The following is a 19,131-nucleotide window of genomic DNA, read 5'->3' on the forward strand; positions in this document are numbered from 1 at the left end:
GGATATAAAAAGTCTACACACTCCTGTTAAATTGGCAGGTTTTTGTGATGTAAAAAATGAAACCAAGATAAATCATATCAGAACTTTTTCCACCCTCAATGTGAAATTACAACGTATAAAAATTAAGTGAAAAACAACCAGAAACATTTTAGGGAAAAATAGGAAGAATAAAAAACTTACAACAACCAGGTTGCATAAGTGTGTATGCCCTTTTGTAATTGGGGATGTAGCTGTCACATTCAATCACATTCAATCTCATGTTCAAAAGTAATTATTCAAAACATCACACAGCTGTCATCAATGAATTATTCTGATTAACCCCAAATAAAGACCAGCTGTTTCTGTAGGACTTTCTTCACATCTTCTTGGTTTCATCTGACTGCTGAAACCATGGTCCACAAACAGCTTACAAAACCTGTACAGTGTTCCACTGTCGAAAGGTATCGATCAGGAGAGAAGTACAGAAAATTTCCAAAACATTAGATGTACCATGGAACACTGTCAAGTCCATCATCAACAAGTGTTGAAAATGGAGCACCATAGTGATATTACCAAGAACAGGACGTACCTTCAAAATTTATAAAAGGGCAAGACAAAAACTTAACAGGGAGGCTGCCAAGAGACCTACAGCAACATTAAAGAAGCTGCAGGAATATCTGACAAGTACTCTCTGCATGTGACAACAATCTCTTGTGTTTGTCACATGTCTGGGTTATGGGGTAGGGTGGCTAGAAGGAAGTCCTTTCTTACAAAAAAAAAAAAAAAAAATCCAAGCTCAACTAAATCACCCCAAACTATGTGATAAAATGTGTTATGGTCTGATGAGACCAATTCCAAAAGGTATAATAATTCCATAATTCCAAAAGATATGTTTGGTGCAAAACAAAAAAAGCAGTTATGGTGAAGCGTGGTGGTGGCAGCATCATGCTTTAGGGCTGCTTTTCTTCAGGCAGAACTGGAGTTTTTATCAAGGTGGACGGAATCATGAATAGCTACAAATACCAGTTGATTTTAGTGCAAAACCTTCAGGTGCTTGCTAGTAAGCGGAAGATGAAAAGGAATTTCACCTTTCAGCATGACAATGACCCAAAGCATACATCCAAATCAACAAAGAAGTGGCTTAACCAAAAGAAGATCAATGTTTTTGAATGGCCTAGTCAGAGCCCAGACCTGAATCCAATTAAAAATCTGTGGGGTGACCTGAAGCAGGCTGTGCACAGGAGATGCCCTTACAATTTGATGGCTCTAGAATGTTTTTGCAAGAGAGTGAGAAAATATTGCCAAGTCAAAATGTGCCACGCTGATAGACTCTTAGCCAAAAGATAGAGTGGTGTAATAAAATCAAAAGGTGCTTCAACAATGTATTAGTTTAGGGGTGTACACACTTTTGCAACCAGGTTATTGTAAGTTTTTTATTTTTACTATTTTTCCCTAAAATGTTTCTGATTGTTTTTCACTTAATTTTTATACATTGTAATTTCACATTGAGGGTGGAAAAAGTTCTGATATGATTTATCTTCGTTCATTTTTTTTACATCAAAAATCTTCCATTTTAACAGGGGTGTGTAGATGTGTGTAGACTTTTTATAGCCACTGTAGAAGCACATGTTAACATATTTAAATGTAAAAAACACTACTGTTAATTTTAAAACAATAGATTAGAAACAGATTTATTTCTGTTTTAATTCACTGTATCAGAATTCAAGTGGATCAGAGATTTACTTACATCAAATTGACTGTCTCTTTAAACAGACTGGAAGAGTCCAGAAATTGATGTCATGAATTTTAGAAACTTCTGATTGGCCAATTGTCATAATAAGGAGTCCATTGGGAGTGTAACAATGGCTGTAAAAGGCCCTACCTTTAGAGACAGTGACTTTTTGCCCTATATACCGTGGGAAAATCGAGGCAACTCAGCCTAGACATCAGAAAACAATGCGGACTTCCACAAGTACAGTTGCTCCTGAGGAGTTGTTCTCTCTGTTTGGCCATAATGATCAGCACAATGTATGGAGGAAAAAGGGTGAGGATTTTAATCTGAAGAACACTATCCCAACTGTGAAGCATGGGGGTGGCAGCATCATGTTGTGTTGGTGTTTTTCTGGAAAAGGGACTGGTGCATTTCAGAAAACAGATGGCATCATGAGGAAATACTGAAGCAACACCTCAAGACATCAGCCAGAAAGTTAAAACTTGGCCAGAACTATGTCTTCCAGCAGGACAATGATCCTAAGTGTATCTCCAAAGTTGTAACAAAATGGCTTTAAGACAACAAATTGAAAGTATTGGAGAGGCCATCACAAACCCTGACCTGAATCCCACAGAAAATTTGTGGACTGAACTGAAAAAGTGTGTCTGAGTAAGGAAGCCCACAAACCTGACAGTTACACCAGTTCTGTCAGAAAGCATGGGCAAAGATTCCAGCAAAGTATTGTGAGAGCTTCCATATTGTGAGCTTATGGAAGGTTGCCCCAAGAGTTTGACTGAAGGTAAGCAATTAAAATGCACTAACAGAATTTATGAAAATCTGATATAGTAAATAAAAGCTGAAATAAATCTGTCTCTTAGCTTATGATACTGAAATTAGATAATATGAAAATAAAGTAGATGCCCTAACTGATTTAACACAAAATGTGTGGTGCCATGAAATGTGTGGAGTTGTGAACATTTCAAAGAGATTGTCTTTAGCCTAAGTGTTCGTAAACTTTTGGCCTCAACTGTACAGTGGTAACTGTGCACTGTAAAGTAAGAGGTAGTTCCTGTCTTATGTTTTGCAAAATGCTGTCTAGGGGAGACATGTTCTTGAGCTTGGTTTCTGCTTTCCCCTCCCCCTTCTTTGTCTTTGCTTATGCTCTCTGCTTCATATGTTCTTTGCCACCCCTGCAGCAAAATCATGAGTGTTTCAGTTTCATCTTTCTAGAAAGTCACATGATTCATCCTCAGTGTTGCCAGGTTGGTGTTCAGGTTTCCATTTGAAACCTTTTGTTAAGTAGCCAAATGTCTCTAACAAATCAAAACTATAATATATTCTTATACCTGTGGGACATTCAGCATTCAAACATGGGTTATGTCCCTTCTGTAAAAACTGCATTCCTCTGAATAAAAAAAAAAAGATTTGATTCTTATTGTTTTTGTAAAAAGTGATAGGGTGGGAAGTTATTCAACACTAGTTGCATGAATAACAATGCAATTCATGAACATGACATACACTATATGGCCAAAACTTTGTGGACACCTGACCACTGCACCCATATGTGGTCCTTCCCCAAACTGTTACCACAAGTTGGAAACACACAATTTTATAGGATGTCTTTCTATGCTGTAGAATTACAATTTCCCTTCACTGGAACTAAAAGGCCCAATCCTGTTCCACCATGACAATGTCATGCTGTGCACAAAGCGAGGTTTTCCAAGGTTGGAGTGGAAGAGCTTGAGTGGCCTACACAGAGAGCTGACCTCAACCACAATGAAAACCTTTGGGATGAATTGGAATACAGATGTGCCCTAGGCCTTCTCATCTGACATAACTGCCTGACCTCACTAATGCTTTTTTTGGCTGACTGGGCAAATCCGCACAGCCACGGTCCAAAATGGGATGTTCAAAAAGCACATGTTATATGTTATAGTCAGTTGTCCAAAACATTTGTCCATATAGTGTATTTTAACTTGTTAAAATCATAGCACACCTACCCAAGCACTTTTTTGTTACACAATTCAAAATGTGGTCCATTTTAGTGGAAAATCACCCAACCTGGCAACAGTGGTTTCCATTTTCTGCACCACCTCGTGGTCTGCAGTGGAAGTGCTCATAGCTCCAGCTGTACTATGAGTCTGTAGCTGGAGTCTGGGTCTGAGTTTTACTTTGATATAGGAAAGAAGAACATACTACATGTCTATTTATATGCCAAAGTGTGATATAAAAACACTAATGTGACTTCACTGGGTCATTTAGATCCTTTATACAAGGTGATTTGAGCTATAAATAAAAACAAGCTGCTGACATGCCTGTGTTCCTCTAGGTGGCAATGCTGCATGACCTGATCTGGCAGTATCATTCTGAGATTTTCAGCCTGTATTTTATTCATGTGGTAGTTTCCTATGGCAATAAAGAAAATGAAAATGAATACAGAAAAAAAAAATGCAAAAATAATTCTTGTGACTGAAACTGACTCAGAAGTATGGATATCCCATACTGGCTATTCTGCTGTATATACTGTTGTACATTGGCATAACTGCATAATGAATGAATGCACTCTATAACTTGAGCATGCTCGATGTCACAGCTGCGTAGCTGAGTGCATGTTGATTTTACATGGGTGAAGACACATATTTTGTGCTCATACTCTTTTACATGAGAAGTTTATAACTGGCCTGAGATATTACAATGGACTTTATTCCTTCCAGATTATATAATATCACATACCATGTTAAATTTCCATGTAGACTTTCGAACAATTCCATTACATCCACAAGTTACAATTAATTAATTTTATCCTTTTGATTTTGCAATGATATAACATGATCTTGCTTATTATAGAATGTAGTTGACATGTAGGTGCCATACTAAAGCATCTCACTTTTGTAGCCACAAAAGGAGGATTGTTTGATATGCAGGGATTATTTCACCACAACCAGAGTTTCCATTTCTGCCTAACAACTTTAGATTAATAGATCTTCAGAAAAAAACAAACAAACAAACAAACAAACAAAAAAACAGTCATGGGCACTTTTGGTTCAAATAATGTTCAATCAGTCGAGTTTGAAAACTACAGACTCTCTGTGTCTCGAGATATATTGATCATTGGAAATAAATTCTAAGTTCAAATGTTCAATTGCTATATTGTTGTTTTTGAGTTTTGAAGAGCATCTGATCTCATTTCAGTGTATAAAATCTCAAACTATAGCAAATATGACCTCAGTGTGTGACACAGATGGGTAATCCTCGGAGTAAAAAATTGGTTCATAAAAGGCCTGTATGCCAATCCATTTTTTTTTATATTTGACAAAAGTTTAATAATGCCCTGAAATAGTGTGACAGACATGTTAGTGATGAAGTAGGGACCAGATGGGGTGGTGTGTGAGAGGGCAATTGGAGAGTGACTGGAAATGATTCAGGTGAATGAGAAAGATTTCACACTTTTATGGGGTTATCATAGGTGCACCATCCTGAAGATGATACAATAATCACTTGTAGTGTATTGTCATTTCTCTTCGAAAGCACACTTGGAACAATACTGAGAAATACACACTGAAACCTGAAAGTGACAAATGCCAGTCAGGTCACCCTTCACATATTCTCATATTTTGTAAACTGCAAAATATCAGGAATCAAAATATTCCATTTTCTTTTAATCTTTTATGAAGTTGCTTATTCAGTCATCTTCAGTAACTGCTTTATCCCGGTCAGTGGATCCAGAGCCAATCCTGGGAAGCACTGGCCACGGAGATAATACAGCCTGGATGGGAGCCCAGTCCATCACACTCCTCCACGCACACACATTCATACCTAGGGGCAATTTAAAATCATCAGCCCATTGGCTTGTTATTGGGACATACAAGGAAACCTGAGAACCCATAGGGCAACCTCATGAAAATGGGGAGGACATGCAAAACTCCACACAGACAATAACCTGGGAATAGGATCCATACTGACTCTGGAACTGTGAGGTGATATTGCTACCCTAACCCAAAGTGACCCTAACCCAAAGTGACCCTAAGTCATTGCTCTGTAGCGTTGCTGATTTCAGTAATTCCTGAATTCATTATTATCAGGTTTCCCACCTCTTGCCAAAAGGTAGTGTGCATCTAGTGAATGTGCCTCCACCCTATGGCAACCTAAGGGAGAGAAAAAGCAACACAAAAGAGAACAGCAGAAAGCTGTCATATCAAAACAAACCTATCAAAAACTATAGAAGGCTGAGTCCATGTATCTTATGTATTTCCATTTCCTCACTCTGCTTGTTCTTTTCTTGCAATTTATATTTTTCTCTGTGACCTCACACACTATAGTCAGCATCATGGCATCCAGCTCTGCCTCAAAAGTGTCCAGATTGACAAGATGATTGAAGAGGCTGCTACTGCTTATCAGAGCCACAATGTTCCAAGAGAGAAAGGTTACAGCAGAGGGTAGAAGCAGCTGCTCAGTTGTTTTGTTGTGAAGAATCTTATCTACAAAGGCCTCAAATAGCTGGCAGCCAAAAAGCCAGCATCACTGTGCAAGTGCAAGCTCATAGAAACTGTCACTGAGGTTAACATATAACACATAACAAATATATGCTAATATGCAGGTCATAATTTTAGTAGATAAATATATGAAACTAGATAAATATATATATTTTTTTCTTTTTTGCAGCATCTTTTGAAAATGTGTTTATTAGCTACTAAAAAAAAACAATTCCGGTTGTGATATGATAAGTAAGGAATAAAACATGATGGGGGTGTGATGGGGAAAAACAACGAAGTGGTGTGATGGGTGTTGTGTTACCATCTTGAAGTGATTATTTTCTTTTGCACCTCTTATACCACAGCAGTGTGACAATTATTGCATTTTTTATTCATTAAAGAATGACAAAATACTTTTTATCCATTTATAGTTGCATTTAATGTTATGGAATATCTGCAAGTTAGTTCCTGTTATCACTTACGTTATTGTTGTTCCCTCACCAGCCTCTCTGTTCACACTTTCTTGAAGTTAAAAAGACTGCTGCATGTCATGTAACCAAGAAAAGTCCCTAAGACACACGTGAAGAGAAACAGCTTTACCTCTGTTACAAAGCATTATAAAGTCTCCTTACAGAACGTCCTCCTTACAGAGACTATCTCTATATTTATAAATGTATGTTAAATAACAACATTAAAAAACATTTTTATTATTACATGTTTATTATTAGCTTTAAATTGGAGTATCCTCCATACAAGTTGCTGTATATAGAAACAATGATGAATTAAAATGAGCACACTAATATGAGCCTGTGATTTAACTTGCAGCTGTAAATACTGTCAGAGTCATGCTGTTATAAGAAATTAATGAACACCTTCAGATTTCAGAATTCAACAGCACTCTGGTTTATCACCCTGTTATTGAATTAAATAAATTGATATTTATATTTAATTTTGTAATGTTTAAATAAACCAATGTTTAAAACATTTACCACCACCACCACCACCACCAACAACAACTAATAATAATAATAATAATAATAATAATAATAATAATAATAATAATAATAATTGGGGGCTTAGTGGTTAGCACACTTGCCTTGCACCTCCGGGGTTGGGGGATCGAATCCCGCCTCTGCCCTGTGTGCGCAGAGTTTGCATGTACTCCCCATGCATTGTAGGCTGACTGGCCCTGTGATGGGTTGGCACAACTTGCCTTGTGCCCCAAGTCCCCTGGGATAGGCTCCACGTTACCCTGCGACCCTGTGTTGGATAAGTGGTACAGACGATGGATGGATGGATAATAATAATTACAAGATAAGATTCAATTTATCATTATCTCATGGGAATGGACCAGTGGACAGCTAGCTGCACCAGATACAGACACACAACCCTGACAATGTAGTTACAGATTGACTTCAGTTCTTCACAAAGTGACAAAGATCAGTTAGACTTGCTTGAAATTGCTTCAGTTTCACTTGCTGGAACATCAGTGGGCTTATCTGCTCATGACATATGCTCAGACCCAACAAAATTTCTCAGAAATAAGGTAAGTTTGCATTAAATTATTAGTGGATTGTATAAGAATTATACTTGCAGTATGACGTGCAGGCGCTAGGATAGACTGAATATACACCTGATAAAATAATCTTCATAACAGCAGAGATTCATAACAGTTCATTGGTGTAGGTGTGAAATAAGCTGCATATGGAAAAATGATGTAAGAGTCTGAGTGAATTAAATGCTCTTTTATGTTTCAGATACATGCAGACACAGGCACACAGGCACTTAGCCCCACACACACACACACACACACACACACACACAGCTGTGAGCACTGTTGCATCCTCTAAGACTGTTGTTGAATGATGTATGGTGTGTGGATGTTTTTCTGCAGTAGAAGCACTGAGCCCCTGGGTTCCTGTGGATGATGTCTGGGACAGTTCTAAGATATGAGTGTTTGTTGTGTCTCAATACCCCCAGCTGGGCTGAGCTGAGTTGAATACACAATCCTCCATCAGCAGAGGAGGCACAGAAACACACTTCAATATGTCTGCTTCCTCCACTCTTACCCTTCATGCTGGCTTGTCTGTGTAATAATAAGTGAGATAGGAGGGATACTCAAATGGATGAACGAAATTGGAATGGCCTTCGGAAAATAACCCACATAAAGCACAAACGCACAAAAGTGCTGCAGGAAATGAGAGAACTACTCACATTGTCCAGGTCCATAACTGAGAAAGTTTGCGAAGTCATTCTTAAAGGGCCATATTCAGATTTGGTAACTTAAATTCAAAAGTAATAGCAATTTTACACTGAAAATTGTCTGTAATCCGAAACATCTCTTTAAAGAGACTGCCTCTATTAGAACATTACAGCAATAACTGATTCAGGATCAGAACGGTTACTTATTATAGGTACAGTATATAGCCTACCACTGTGTACCAGCATCTGAAAATCAAAACAAAAGCATTCATAGAGAAAGAGGCTGTGTAAGTCACTTTGCTTCTAATAGCAGCTTCTAACTCATGATGATTTACATAGAATCAATGTTTCGTTTAAAGTCCTTAAGTGTAACATTGAGAGATTTTTTGCTCTTAGCCATCTTCTTCTGACTCAAAGTTTCTCTCATATTACCTCATTCTCCTCTCCAAAAATGACTGGCAGAAAGTATTTTGATTTTGAGTTTGTTATTCTTAGATGCGTGCCATTATAGGGGAGTTATGGATTCACTGTGGCTTGATAGAAAACCAGCAATGAATTGAAAAGACAAGTGTGCATATTCTGTATGGTGTAACGGTGTAACTCAGTCCTACAAGCGCTCCATGCAAGATTTCATTGATCACAATCCCCCCCCATTAAAGGCACAACAGGAATAATTAAAGCTAATATGACATATTTGTGTTGGATTCTTATTGAACCTCAATTGTTTTACCACATTATGGGTCAAGAAACTTTAATACTGTATCTAAAATTATAACCAAAGTTTCAGTGAAATTAATCAACTGACTATGGTTTTGTCTATTTAGCTTGGTGCTATCTATGAATTATGCATCCAGGTTCGGAAACATCTTTCCCCATCTATTACCTTTTCGAGAAAAAAAAAAAAAAAAATCTGCGAGCCAAAATAGTTCTTGTTATCTCTTATAACAGCTATAAATAGACATTCCCTTACCAGCTCTCTTTTTTCTCTCTATTAAAGATAAAGTAAAAAAAAATGCATCTTGTCATATTACCAAAGCTGCAAAGTCCTCGGTCCTAAAGACTCTCCCATGTCAGAAAATTTACAGTTACAGTTTATACACATGATTTTATGCCATTTATGTGGACTGTCTGCCATACAAGTCTCAGTATAAGTTGCTACTATAGAAACAATGAAAACAATGTATTACCATATATTGCAACATATTACAGTGAACACATTAATATAAACCTGTAATTTGTCTTGCAGTGAGGACTGCTGTCAGAGCCATACTGTTAAAGAAAATTATTTTACACCTTCTGACCAGTCAGATTCAAGAATTCAACAGCAAAGAAGTTAACCAAGAGAGAAGCATCAGATCTGTCTTTCTAGGTTTCAATAAACTATTTCACAACAATACTGTTCAAATTTAAACAAATGTAAGTAGAACTGGAGTCATTCACACTGTGAATGTTAAGTTTCAAAAAGAGATGTTACATAAAGGAATTATGTAAAGGTTGCAGTTGGTAATGCACCATGCTGGGGAGTAGTAATCCTGACCAGGCTCATACATTATTACATTAAGCGAATCAACTACAGTAGCTTACTGTCAGATCCAGTAGGTGATAAATACTGAAATTCACTAAAATCATTAATGTGTGCAACATATGGTATTCAAGGTGATGGATGGAGCGTTATTCCTAATTTCACTTTGTAAAACCTGTCCTAAATTTTCCAGCAGGGGGCAATATTTTCTTATTTTTTAAAATGAGTATTTATGACTGTCTAGTTGCCATTAAGCAAGTGGCTAAGCTCTTTTTCTGGGGCAGCGATACTCAAACCTCACCAGCCTGTGATAATATCTAACAATACTGTATTAGTGAAAGGCCTGCAAGGTGAAAAGGGTATATGATAGATTTCTGCTGCTTCAGGTGTGCTGTTTCAACTTCCAAAGCATACCAGCACAAAAAAACTCAAAGATGTTTATCTCATTTTCTCCCAGTTCAGTCACAGCCAATTCCCACCTGATAGCTCAGTCTCCCATATTCTATACCACAGCTGATCACGGCTAATTGTGAGCTCTTGCACTGTGATCTCTTGTGGCATCACCAGCCAGGAAGGAAGAACAAATAATTGGAGTTACTTCAAGGGACTGCAATTCCTAAACCCATTGAAGAAGTGGACCATCTGTGCTGTAAAATGTTCCAAATACAGTTGACACACTGACCAAAATGGCTTTGAATGCAGCTGAGGTTTGGCACTCACATGAATGTGTTATCCAATCAGACAGCACATCTTTAGCATAATCTTCACTGTCTTTTTTATAGCAGGTGATCAGATGGGAGAATTTTAGAGTACGGGTTATTTATTCATCCAATAATATTCATTCAGTTGCCAGTAAGTAAAAAACATGAATAGAAAAGAGCATGAAAACCAACAGCACAGATTGTATACATAGTAATGAAATAATATACCATTTGCAGTTAGGCTATATTTTATCCTATTTGCATTTATTCACTAATGAACAGAATATATTCAAAAACTTTTAACAACCTGCTAACTTTCATCAGTTTATAGCTTTTTGCTAAATCAGCTATAATTGGAGGTGCTTAATCTACAGTATTTTGTAGCAGTTTTTCCCTATTATAATTAATTCAAGATAATTAAATTTGACTAAGCCCCTGATAAGCTCTTAAGTGTATATTATGAGGTGAACTTAAAATTTATAAATTAACACATACTGTAACTTGAAGAGCACTGCATTTACATGGAGCTATTTCCAAGGAGCTTTAAGCAGACACTGCCACACTGTGCTGAGCTCTGATGCTAGGTAATTGTCTAGAATCAGGACGTGATTGTGACCGAGAAGTCACAACAGATCGTGACTCAGGGACAGAGTGTGAACTGGAGCTATAATTGGAAATGCGTGAAGCCCGCTGACGGAGATTTCGTGATATCGGCCGATGGAGGTTCGTGTTAGAGGAGCAGGAAGCCATGTTGAGCAGCCAGGGGTGTTTAAGAGCTTGCTCTGCAGTCATTCGTTGCTCGGGGTTGACACTCAGCAGACGTTCTATGAAGTCTTTGGCCTGGTGAGAGATTGAGCTCCATGGCTGGGTGGAAGACAAGAGGGATGTTAGAAAGGTGTTAATTAGTTTACAAAGCCTTGCAGATCCCAATGCACTATTTTTTTTGGTCTGTGCCAGCTTTAACATTCCTAACTTAGGTTATAAAGTGTTAAATAATTAGCTCAATTAAGTAATGAATTGAACTGGGTGTATTAGAATATTTTTCATGTACATGCTTAATTAGCATGCAACAATCTACTTTGTGTAAAAGAAACAAGTGCATTAAATAAATATTGAAAGGTGTAGGCAAGAGTAGCGTCAGGTAATTTGACCTGCTGGCAAGAGCAGCTCACTATAATTAATTTTTTTTCTACCTTAAAAAAGCATTTAAATTCTGAGAAACCCTGATTAAACCTGCCTTAACAGTGCACTGCTCATTTACCAATTGCTTATATAAGTTCTGTTTAATGAATGCTCCAATAATTCAAATTTTATTATGGGCCTCGCTAACTAACTCTAACAATTCACATGGACTGTAGCTGCAGCAGCATTTAATTTCTCAGTTTTTTAGGTAAGTTCACAGGGTCAGATCTTCAAAATATCTAAACGAAACGTCTCTCCATTTGACATCAGCTAGGAGATACTTTTTTAAATGTCACTGAATGCAACTTAAATGAAGCAGGGATGATAAGATGTGAGGTTCACCCCAGATTCACCACGCAAGCATCAATACATACTGTGGCATTCTCGCCTTGCCACCATCTGAATGTGGGAACATTAGTCAATAAATGTCACTAGTTCTGAATATTCTGTAATTTATCTCTAATTTTTCTGTGAAGAGTTAATGAATAGCCCACAATCTGCAGTTAATACGAACAAGAAATAACTGTTTAAGAATAAAACAACAGGTCTGAAAAAGACTGGGCCTGCACTGGGCCAGCATTTTTAATAATTTCCTTCCTCCTCTATAATACACCGACTAAACTTGGGAAAGAACTAGTGAGTTAAGTCAGATGTCTTTTCTGTGGGTACCAAGAGTATTGAACAGGAACATAAGTAATGCGGTCCACTTAATGGCCAAATGCATCACAGAATAGTCACTTGAGTGTAAACACAAACATCGTAAGACTGCCTCCCAAATCACATATCACTGTACTAAATATTCCATTCATCTTGAGTAACCACTTCATCCCGGTCAGGGTCAGGAACACTGTGTGCGAGATGGTAATACGCCAGTCCGGGTTAGATCAGATAAGACGATAGTTCATTGCAGGGCACCACGCACAAACACATCCACACACTCATTCACATGTAGGGGCAATTTAGCATAGTCAATCCACCTACTGGCAGGTTTTTGGGAGATGTGAGGAAACTGAGGAACAGAGGAAATCCACATGTATATATAGGGAGAACTTGCAGAACGCCACACAGCCAGTAATCCGATCTCAGGATTGAACCAGGGACCCTGGCTGTGAGGTGGCAAATCCTACTTTCTGCACCACCATGACACCCACCACTGTTCTAAACAGTATGTCAAAATAGTATCCAAAAATAGTGGCACACTATTTAGAACAATAGTGTGTTTTTGGGATGTTCTACCAGACACATCTATCTTTAGTAGTATCTATAGTGGTTGTATTCATTGAATACAATGAAAAGCTTGATTGTCTACTTTATGACTCCTCACATAAAGCTAAATACCAATTAAAAGGTAAATTATGTCTTAGAGCTCCTCCATTAGTGCTCCTGTTTTTAGTGGTTACTGTTAAGATGAGTGTCAGGTGGGAAATTATGTCCCACAACCACCAGAGAACACCTCTTACTTTCATGCATACTGTTATATTTTGGGAAACTAACACAGAATCTGTATTAGTAACTGTAGTGTACCTTACTAGACTGTATAGTTGTAAAGCAGGATAATCAGCACACTGTAAGGGACTGGAATTGATGGCCCTTGTTTTACAATGATTCCATTTTCTCTCAACTGGAACACTCAGTGATCCATTTATTGCTAGTCAAAATGTATTCAGTGATATTTCTGAAGCAAAATCCATGGAATCCATAGTGTAGGAGTATATTAAACTAGGGCTAGTATTATTGATTATTGGCAAAAATATTTTGTTAGATAAAGTAGTACTTGGGACCTTTAAGACCATGTAGACAATTTATGTTGTACACAGTAATAAAGTACGGCCTCTCAAGCATAAACACTCGTTGTTCGTAATACACTTGTAAAACATGCTCCTGAAAAGTTGCACTAAGCAAAAAGGTACAGTTTACAAATCTGTGAACCTCTGTCTCACACACTCACACACACACACTCACACATGCATTCCCATGCGCAAACACTCTCTCTTGCATAGTAATGACAATTAATCATCCGTGAAATTGACAATTGCAAGTCTGTTGCTGATGAATGGAATTCAAAGAGCAGGCTTTACTCACACACACACACACACACACACACACAAACGCACACACAGACCAATTCCAGTGAGAAAAATACAAAACTATAAGCCATTCTATGTCATTTCTCCAGCAAAGTCAAGTGCCATTAATATGTTTCTTGAGAAGAGGAAAGCAAAGAAAGTCTCACATCAATAAAACATTGAGAGAGCTGAGTGACTAACTCTGGCCCGTCATCCATCATCTATCATTCTTGGTCTTGTTGGATGGTTGCTCATTCATCAATTTAAATATCTGATCTGAGGTGAGGGTCTTATAGTCTTAAAATGTATAGTTTAACCATAAAAAGGCTATGTAGTTTTAATTACTCACCACAACACTCATATATTTACATAAAGATTTCCACTGATAAAATAGAACTTAGCATAGAACTTAAAATACATAACATAATAAATAAGCATTATTATTTTATTAGCTTTGGGCCTTTTTTAAAATCTTACCTTGCATTTCTGAGACTTGTATAACACAGCGACTGCTTGAACAGTGAGTGATATCATTAGATTAAATGTGCTGTTTGAGCAGAGAAATATGAAAAAACTGCATTTGATGTTATTTTTTTCTGCAAGAGTAAAGCAATTCATCATAGTAGCTAGTCATAGTAGCAACTGTTATTTCATAGCACTCAGGTGGAAATGAAATTGTGTATGTGAGTGTGTGTCGGTATGTTGTATGAAGGAGGTGATAAAAGCCTCATGGTAATTCACAGTGTGTCACTTTTCCTTTCTTCTCCTCTATCTGCTTCCTCTGCTGTTATCCACTTCACCTCTATCCTCATCTAGCACTGACGAGGGCCAGGGGTTACACCTGAGATATAGCGTACTGGCTAGACCTGAGAGAGCTAGTGTGTGAGAGGTACATCAAGGGTGTTTACACAGCTGACCACACACAAACGAGCACACACTACTTGCCCTCTGGTTTACATGTGGCTGTTTACTGGTCCAAGCTTACTGCTTTATTGCTTCTTTATAGCTGTCTTTTAACTGCATCCTTAATAGACCTACATAAATGGCACTTAACTACTTTAGGTAATTTACATTTCTGTTTCACACAATCACTTCTACACAGGAATTCAGTGGTAACGCCTTAAACTTTCAGCATGTTATTTATCATAAAGCATTATTCAGTAACTACAGTGAAATGGATAGCAAATACGTATAGTTACATGAGCAATGTAAGTCTGGACCCACTGACATGCCCCAGGAGTTTAAGGGGTTAATCAGAAAGGAGATGAATATGAATGCAAGCCATAGTTAAAATACTTGAAAGACTGACACAAACATCTACGAAGACAAGACCTAGTATTTCTGGGAAATTATTGAGAGGGCTCATCTGTCAACAGAAGGCAATACACTACCGGAAATAAGGATGACATCTTACTGAGTCTTATCTTTATCTAATTAGTGTTCCAAATTCACATCTGTATCTCGATTCAGATTAATATCTGAAATGACAGGACCTAAACCGGATTTTTTAAAAAAAATGAAACTTACACCACTGGAAAAACCCCAGAGGTAGAAATAGCAGCACTGTCAGCATGGTCTATGAATTCTGGCTCTGACAGTTCTACATCACTCAAGTTCATAATTGGTCTAAACTACAGATGTTCACGGGACTGTTTTTAATCCCACTTGTACAGTTTTTTTTTTGTTTGCACTTGCAAACAAATTTCCTAATGAATTTAGTTAGTTTTCTTTTCCAAAATATAAACAAACTAATAGCTATTGATCACCACACATTCATGGTAATGAATGTGTTCCTTATTGGTTCCATGAGCTTCAAGGATCTTTGCTATGTCATGAGGAATCCCAGTCCTGGTCTCAAACAGATGCCCTTTCTATTCATATTTGTATTTGTATGTACTTGTATTCAAATTACATCACTACTCTTAACTGTAGAACACCTTTTATAGTGGCTGAATTAATGCATTATCAGAGTAAAGTTATAATAGAAGTTAATGAAGAGGGAGAACAGCAAAACTTTCTGTAAAGTGAGGCCATTTAGAAATGAAGGAAATGTTGACCATTCATGCCACAGACAGTGGATGCAACCATTTATAAATGAGTCACCAGCATACTCCAACTATATAATAAAGGTTGAGAGAAGACAAACTGAAGGGTTGGACATCTAAAATGCAATAAATACTTTGTACGTGAGATTTGCTTTACATCATATTCTGTCTATGTCCAAGGCTATGAGTTTGAATGATGCAATATTGCAGATAAAAGTATACTGAAAACATCTTTAGTTGTGAGTGTGAAAAGACTAAAAGTAAACTATTCATTTGTTCCATATTTTTTTCTTACACTGTACTTCACAGATTATGGCTTAGATTTTTTTTTCAGACATAACAAATATCATGAAAATAATGCCTCCATAGAATAATGCCACCTATGAGCATGTGTGCATTTACAGTGACACAAACCCACATCCACACATCTGACCTTGCTATTCTCTTACACAGATGGTTAAGACCTTGAAGAGACACAGTTAAATAGAAACAGAGATAGAGAGAAAGAGACAGCACATCATACATCATGGCACTCACTTGGCCATGGAAGCTGAAGCTGCCTCTAAGTATGGCCGTGAACAGACGAGGCCGGCTGCGCTGCTCGAAGGGCATGGAACCACTCAGAACAATGTAGGAGATCACACCCAAGGCCCACATGTCCACTTCACAGCCATATGTCCTACCAGCCACCATCTCAGGAGCCAGGTACTCTGGGGTACCACATAGTGTCCTCAGTGCCCAGTCATGTGACTTTTGGCCTTCAGAACTAATGTTGGAATATTCCTTTACTTTGCAATGAAGTTTTGTAGATTTGTCATGGCCTCTAGCAGCTCTGTCTCTTCTACTCTTAACACAATAATTTTGTCTTCTCTCTTTTAGTTTGTCATGTGAAAACTGCATTTGTATATTCTGAGTAACTTCTTTTCCTTCTGCCATATTGAAGTTCGTGTGTTTATAAGCTTCTAACCCATCTGTCTTGCTTTCCTCTATGCAGGCATTTTGAGTTCTTTTAGTGCCCTCAGAAAATTTAGGAGTAATGGTCATCTCATCCACCACTCCATCACTGCCCCTTTCCATTCCTTCAAATCTCAAGCTTTTATCTATTTCCCTTTCATCTCCTGTGCTGATCCAATTCGTATCTTTTCTCCCATCTCCTCTAATGGCTACAACTGTCCTCTGGCTGCTCTCATCTCTGGCTTTCCCATCATCTACTAATCTGCAATTATCGTCAGCACCTTTAGCCTTCCTGTCTATAATATCACAACTATCGGCATCATCAGCACCCCCATCATCTTCCCTGTCTGACCGAGCACAACCGGCAATATCTTCACCAGTTCCAGCTACACAACTGCCCCCTGTTACCACATCATCATGGTCCACCATCTGGCTTTTCCGACTCCAGCAGGCCAGGCCAAAGTCAGTTATGATTAGGCGTGAGTCCTGCCCTGGATGGTAGTACAGCAAGTTTTCTGGTTTCAAGTCCCGGTGAATGACCCCCAGTGCATGGATGTAGCTTAATCCTCTGGACACCATAATTAGAGCTTTGGTGGCATCACGCTCTGTGAAGGAGCCTCGAGAAAGTACACGATCCAGTAGCTCTCCTCCTGTGGCCAGCTCGAGGACAAGATAAACACGGTGAGGAGTTTCAAACACCTCCACCAGACGGATGATATTAGCATGGTGGACTCTTCGCAGAATCCCAAGCTCGACTTGACATGAATCACGACCCTTGTGCTCTCTGACCTCCAGGAGTTTGATAGCAAAGGGCTGGTGTGTGTACCTGTGCTCAACACGCACCACATGGCTGAAGCTTCCCCGACCAATCAGAGCCTTGATGTCGTACCTGGAAAATATTAGCCATTGGTATGAATGCATTCTGCAATTGTAGTCAATAACTGAACTTTCCAATTGAAATGCCTATAAACACAATATTTAACCACTATGCCAAGGTGATTACATTTCTGTAGTCACATGACAAGCTCTGATAAGTTTATTATTACAATTATTACAATTCATACTTCTTTTAAATCACTGAATGCACCATTACCACAATAGGTCTTGTAGCTTTATGGAATTCACATCTGCCTGACTGAAAAGTTCTCATACAATTTCCAGGACTGTAAGAAAACTATTCTCCAAAATCCCCAAGTTTTAAATAATTTGCTGCTTGCTGTGAAGTTAACTGTTAATGAAGGATGGCAATTTTAATCATATTCCTAGGTGTCATATTTACCTGACAAATGACACTGGGCTGAGGGCATGCAGAGGGGAGTAGCTTAAAAATATGAAAGTGGCTTACAATTATGAAGACATAACATGTTTTTGGAGACAGTAATACCAGGAGGAGATTAAAACACGAAACGATACATGCATTTAGAGATCCATTTTAAATATAAAACCATGCATAGATTAGATGAAAAGGTAAATGATACTGCTTATATCTATCTGAGACTATGAAGCTGAATGGTTTAGTTTTGGTGCAAATTTGCCAATACAACATTAAAAATAACAAATTTAATTAAACTCATAATTAAACTGAATAACGTAGGTAATACCTTGCAGTGATCCGGGGATCAAACCTTGTCCGAAACTTTTCTTCACATTTGTTTGTGTTTTTGTTTCTAGTCTCAGGTTTCTTACTTCTCTCATTGCTGCATCCACTCCGCAGGTGAGATTGTTTTTGATACTTGCAGAACTCTTTATCAAAGTCCTTGTTTTTGTTGGATTTTACTTTCATAAATCTAAAATACCCACGCTTGGTGGGTGGCTCGGACATTAAACCTACTTTGCTAGAACTATTACCCATGGCTCTTCTTCATTCCAAACAGTGCAAAACCCCAATCCATGTAATGTAAAAAGCACAGCTTCAAGCCACCCTGGAACCACCCAATGGATGTGGAACCACCCACATCAACAGCAATTGGTTAGTTTTGCGGACAAAAGATAACAAATCAGTGTAAAGTTGTTTAGTTGTTAAAGTTTTTTTTGTGTGTTAAGTCATGTTGAAGTGTCTGAACACCTGCACTACCTGCAAATGTCACCTTGGTGTTAACTGTTTGATCCATTTCTTAGATTTGGAAAAAGGCAGCACTTGTTTGGCACTAAGAAAAACAATTACAGTTGGACATACTATAAAAAAACCCAAACCTATACAATTACAGTATGGAAGATCAAAGTAGACAAAAATATATTAATATTTGTCTTTAAAGAAATCTTTCATAAATGAATGATGAGTGGAGTGGCACTCTGAA

At 37.9% G+C, this 19,131-nt stretch overlaps 1 protein-coding gene across 1 annotated transcript; it reads right to left on the minus strand.

Annotated features, from left to right (window-relative positions):
* Positions 1 to 10,740: 10,740 nt before the first annotated feature.
* Positions 10,741 to 18,721, minus strand: LOC113527271 (serine/threonine-protein kinase H1 homolog). Its single transcript, XM_034309497.2, has 3 exons — positions 18,436 to 18,721; positions 16,418 to 17,723; positions 10,741 to 11,451 (listed from the first exon to the last, which is right to left on the minus strand). Exons 1-3 carry the CDS (start codon positions 18,684 to 18,686, stop codon positions 11,131 to 11,133), a joined length of 1,878 nt encoding a protein of 625 aa, XP_034165388.2. The 5' UTR covers positions 18,687 to 18,721; the 3' UTR covers positions 10,741 to 11,130.
* Between the last annotated feature and the right edge of the window lie 410 nt (positions 18,722 to 19,131).

The sequence above is a fragment of the Pangasianodon hypophthalmus genome, chromosome 12 (assembly GCF_027358585.1).
Source record: "Pangasianodon hypophthalmus isolate fPanHyp1 chromosome 12, fPanHyp1.pri, whole genome shotgun sequence".
Taxonomy (NCBI): Eukaryota; Metazoa; Chordata; class Actinopteri; order Siluriformes; family Pangasiidae; genus Pangasianodon; species Pangasianodon hypophthalmus.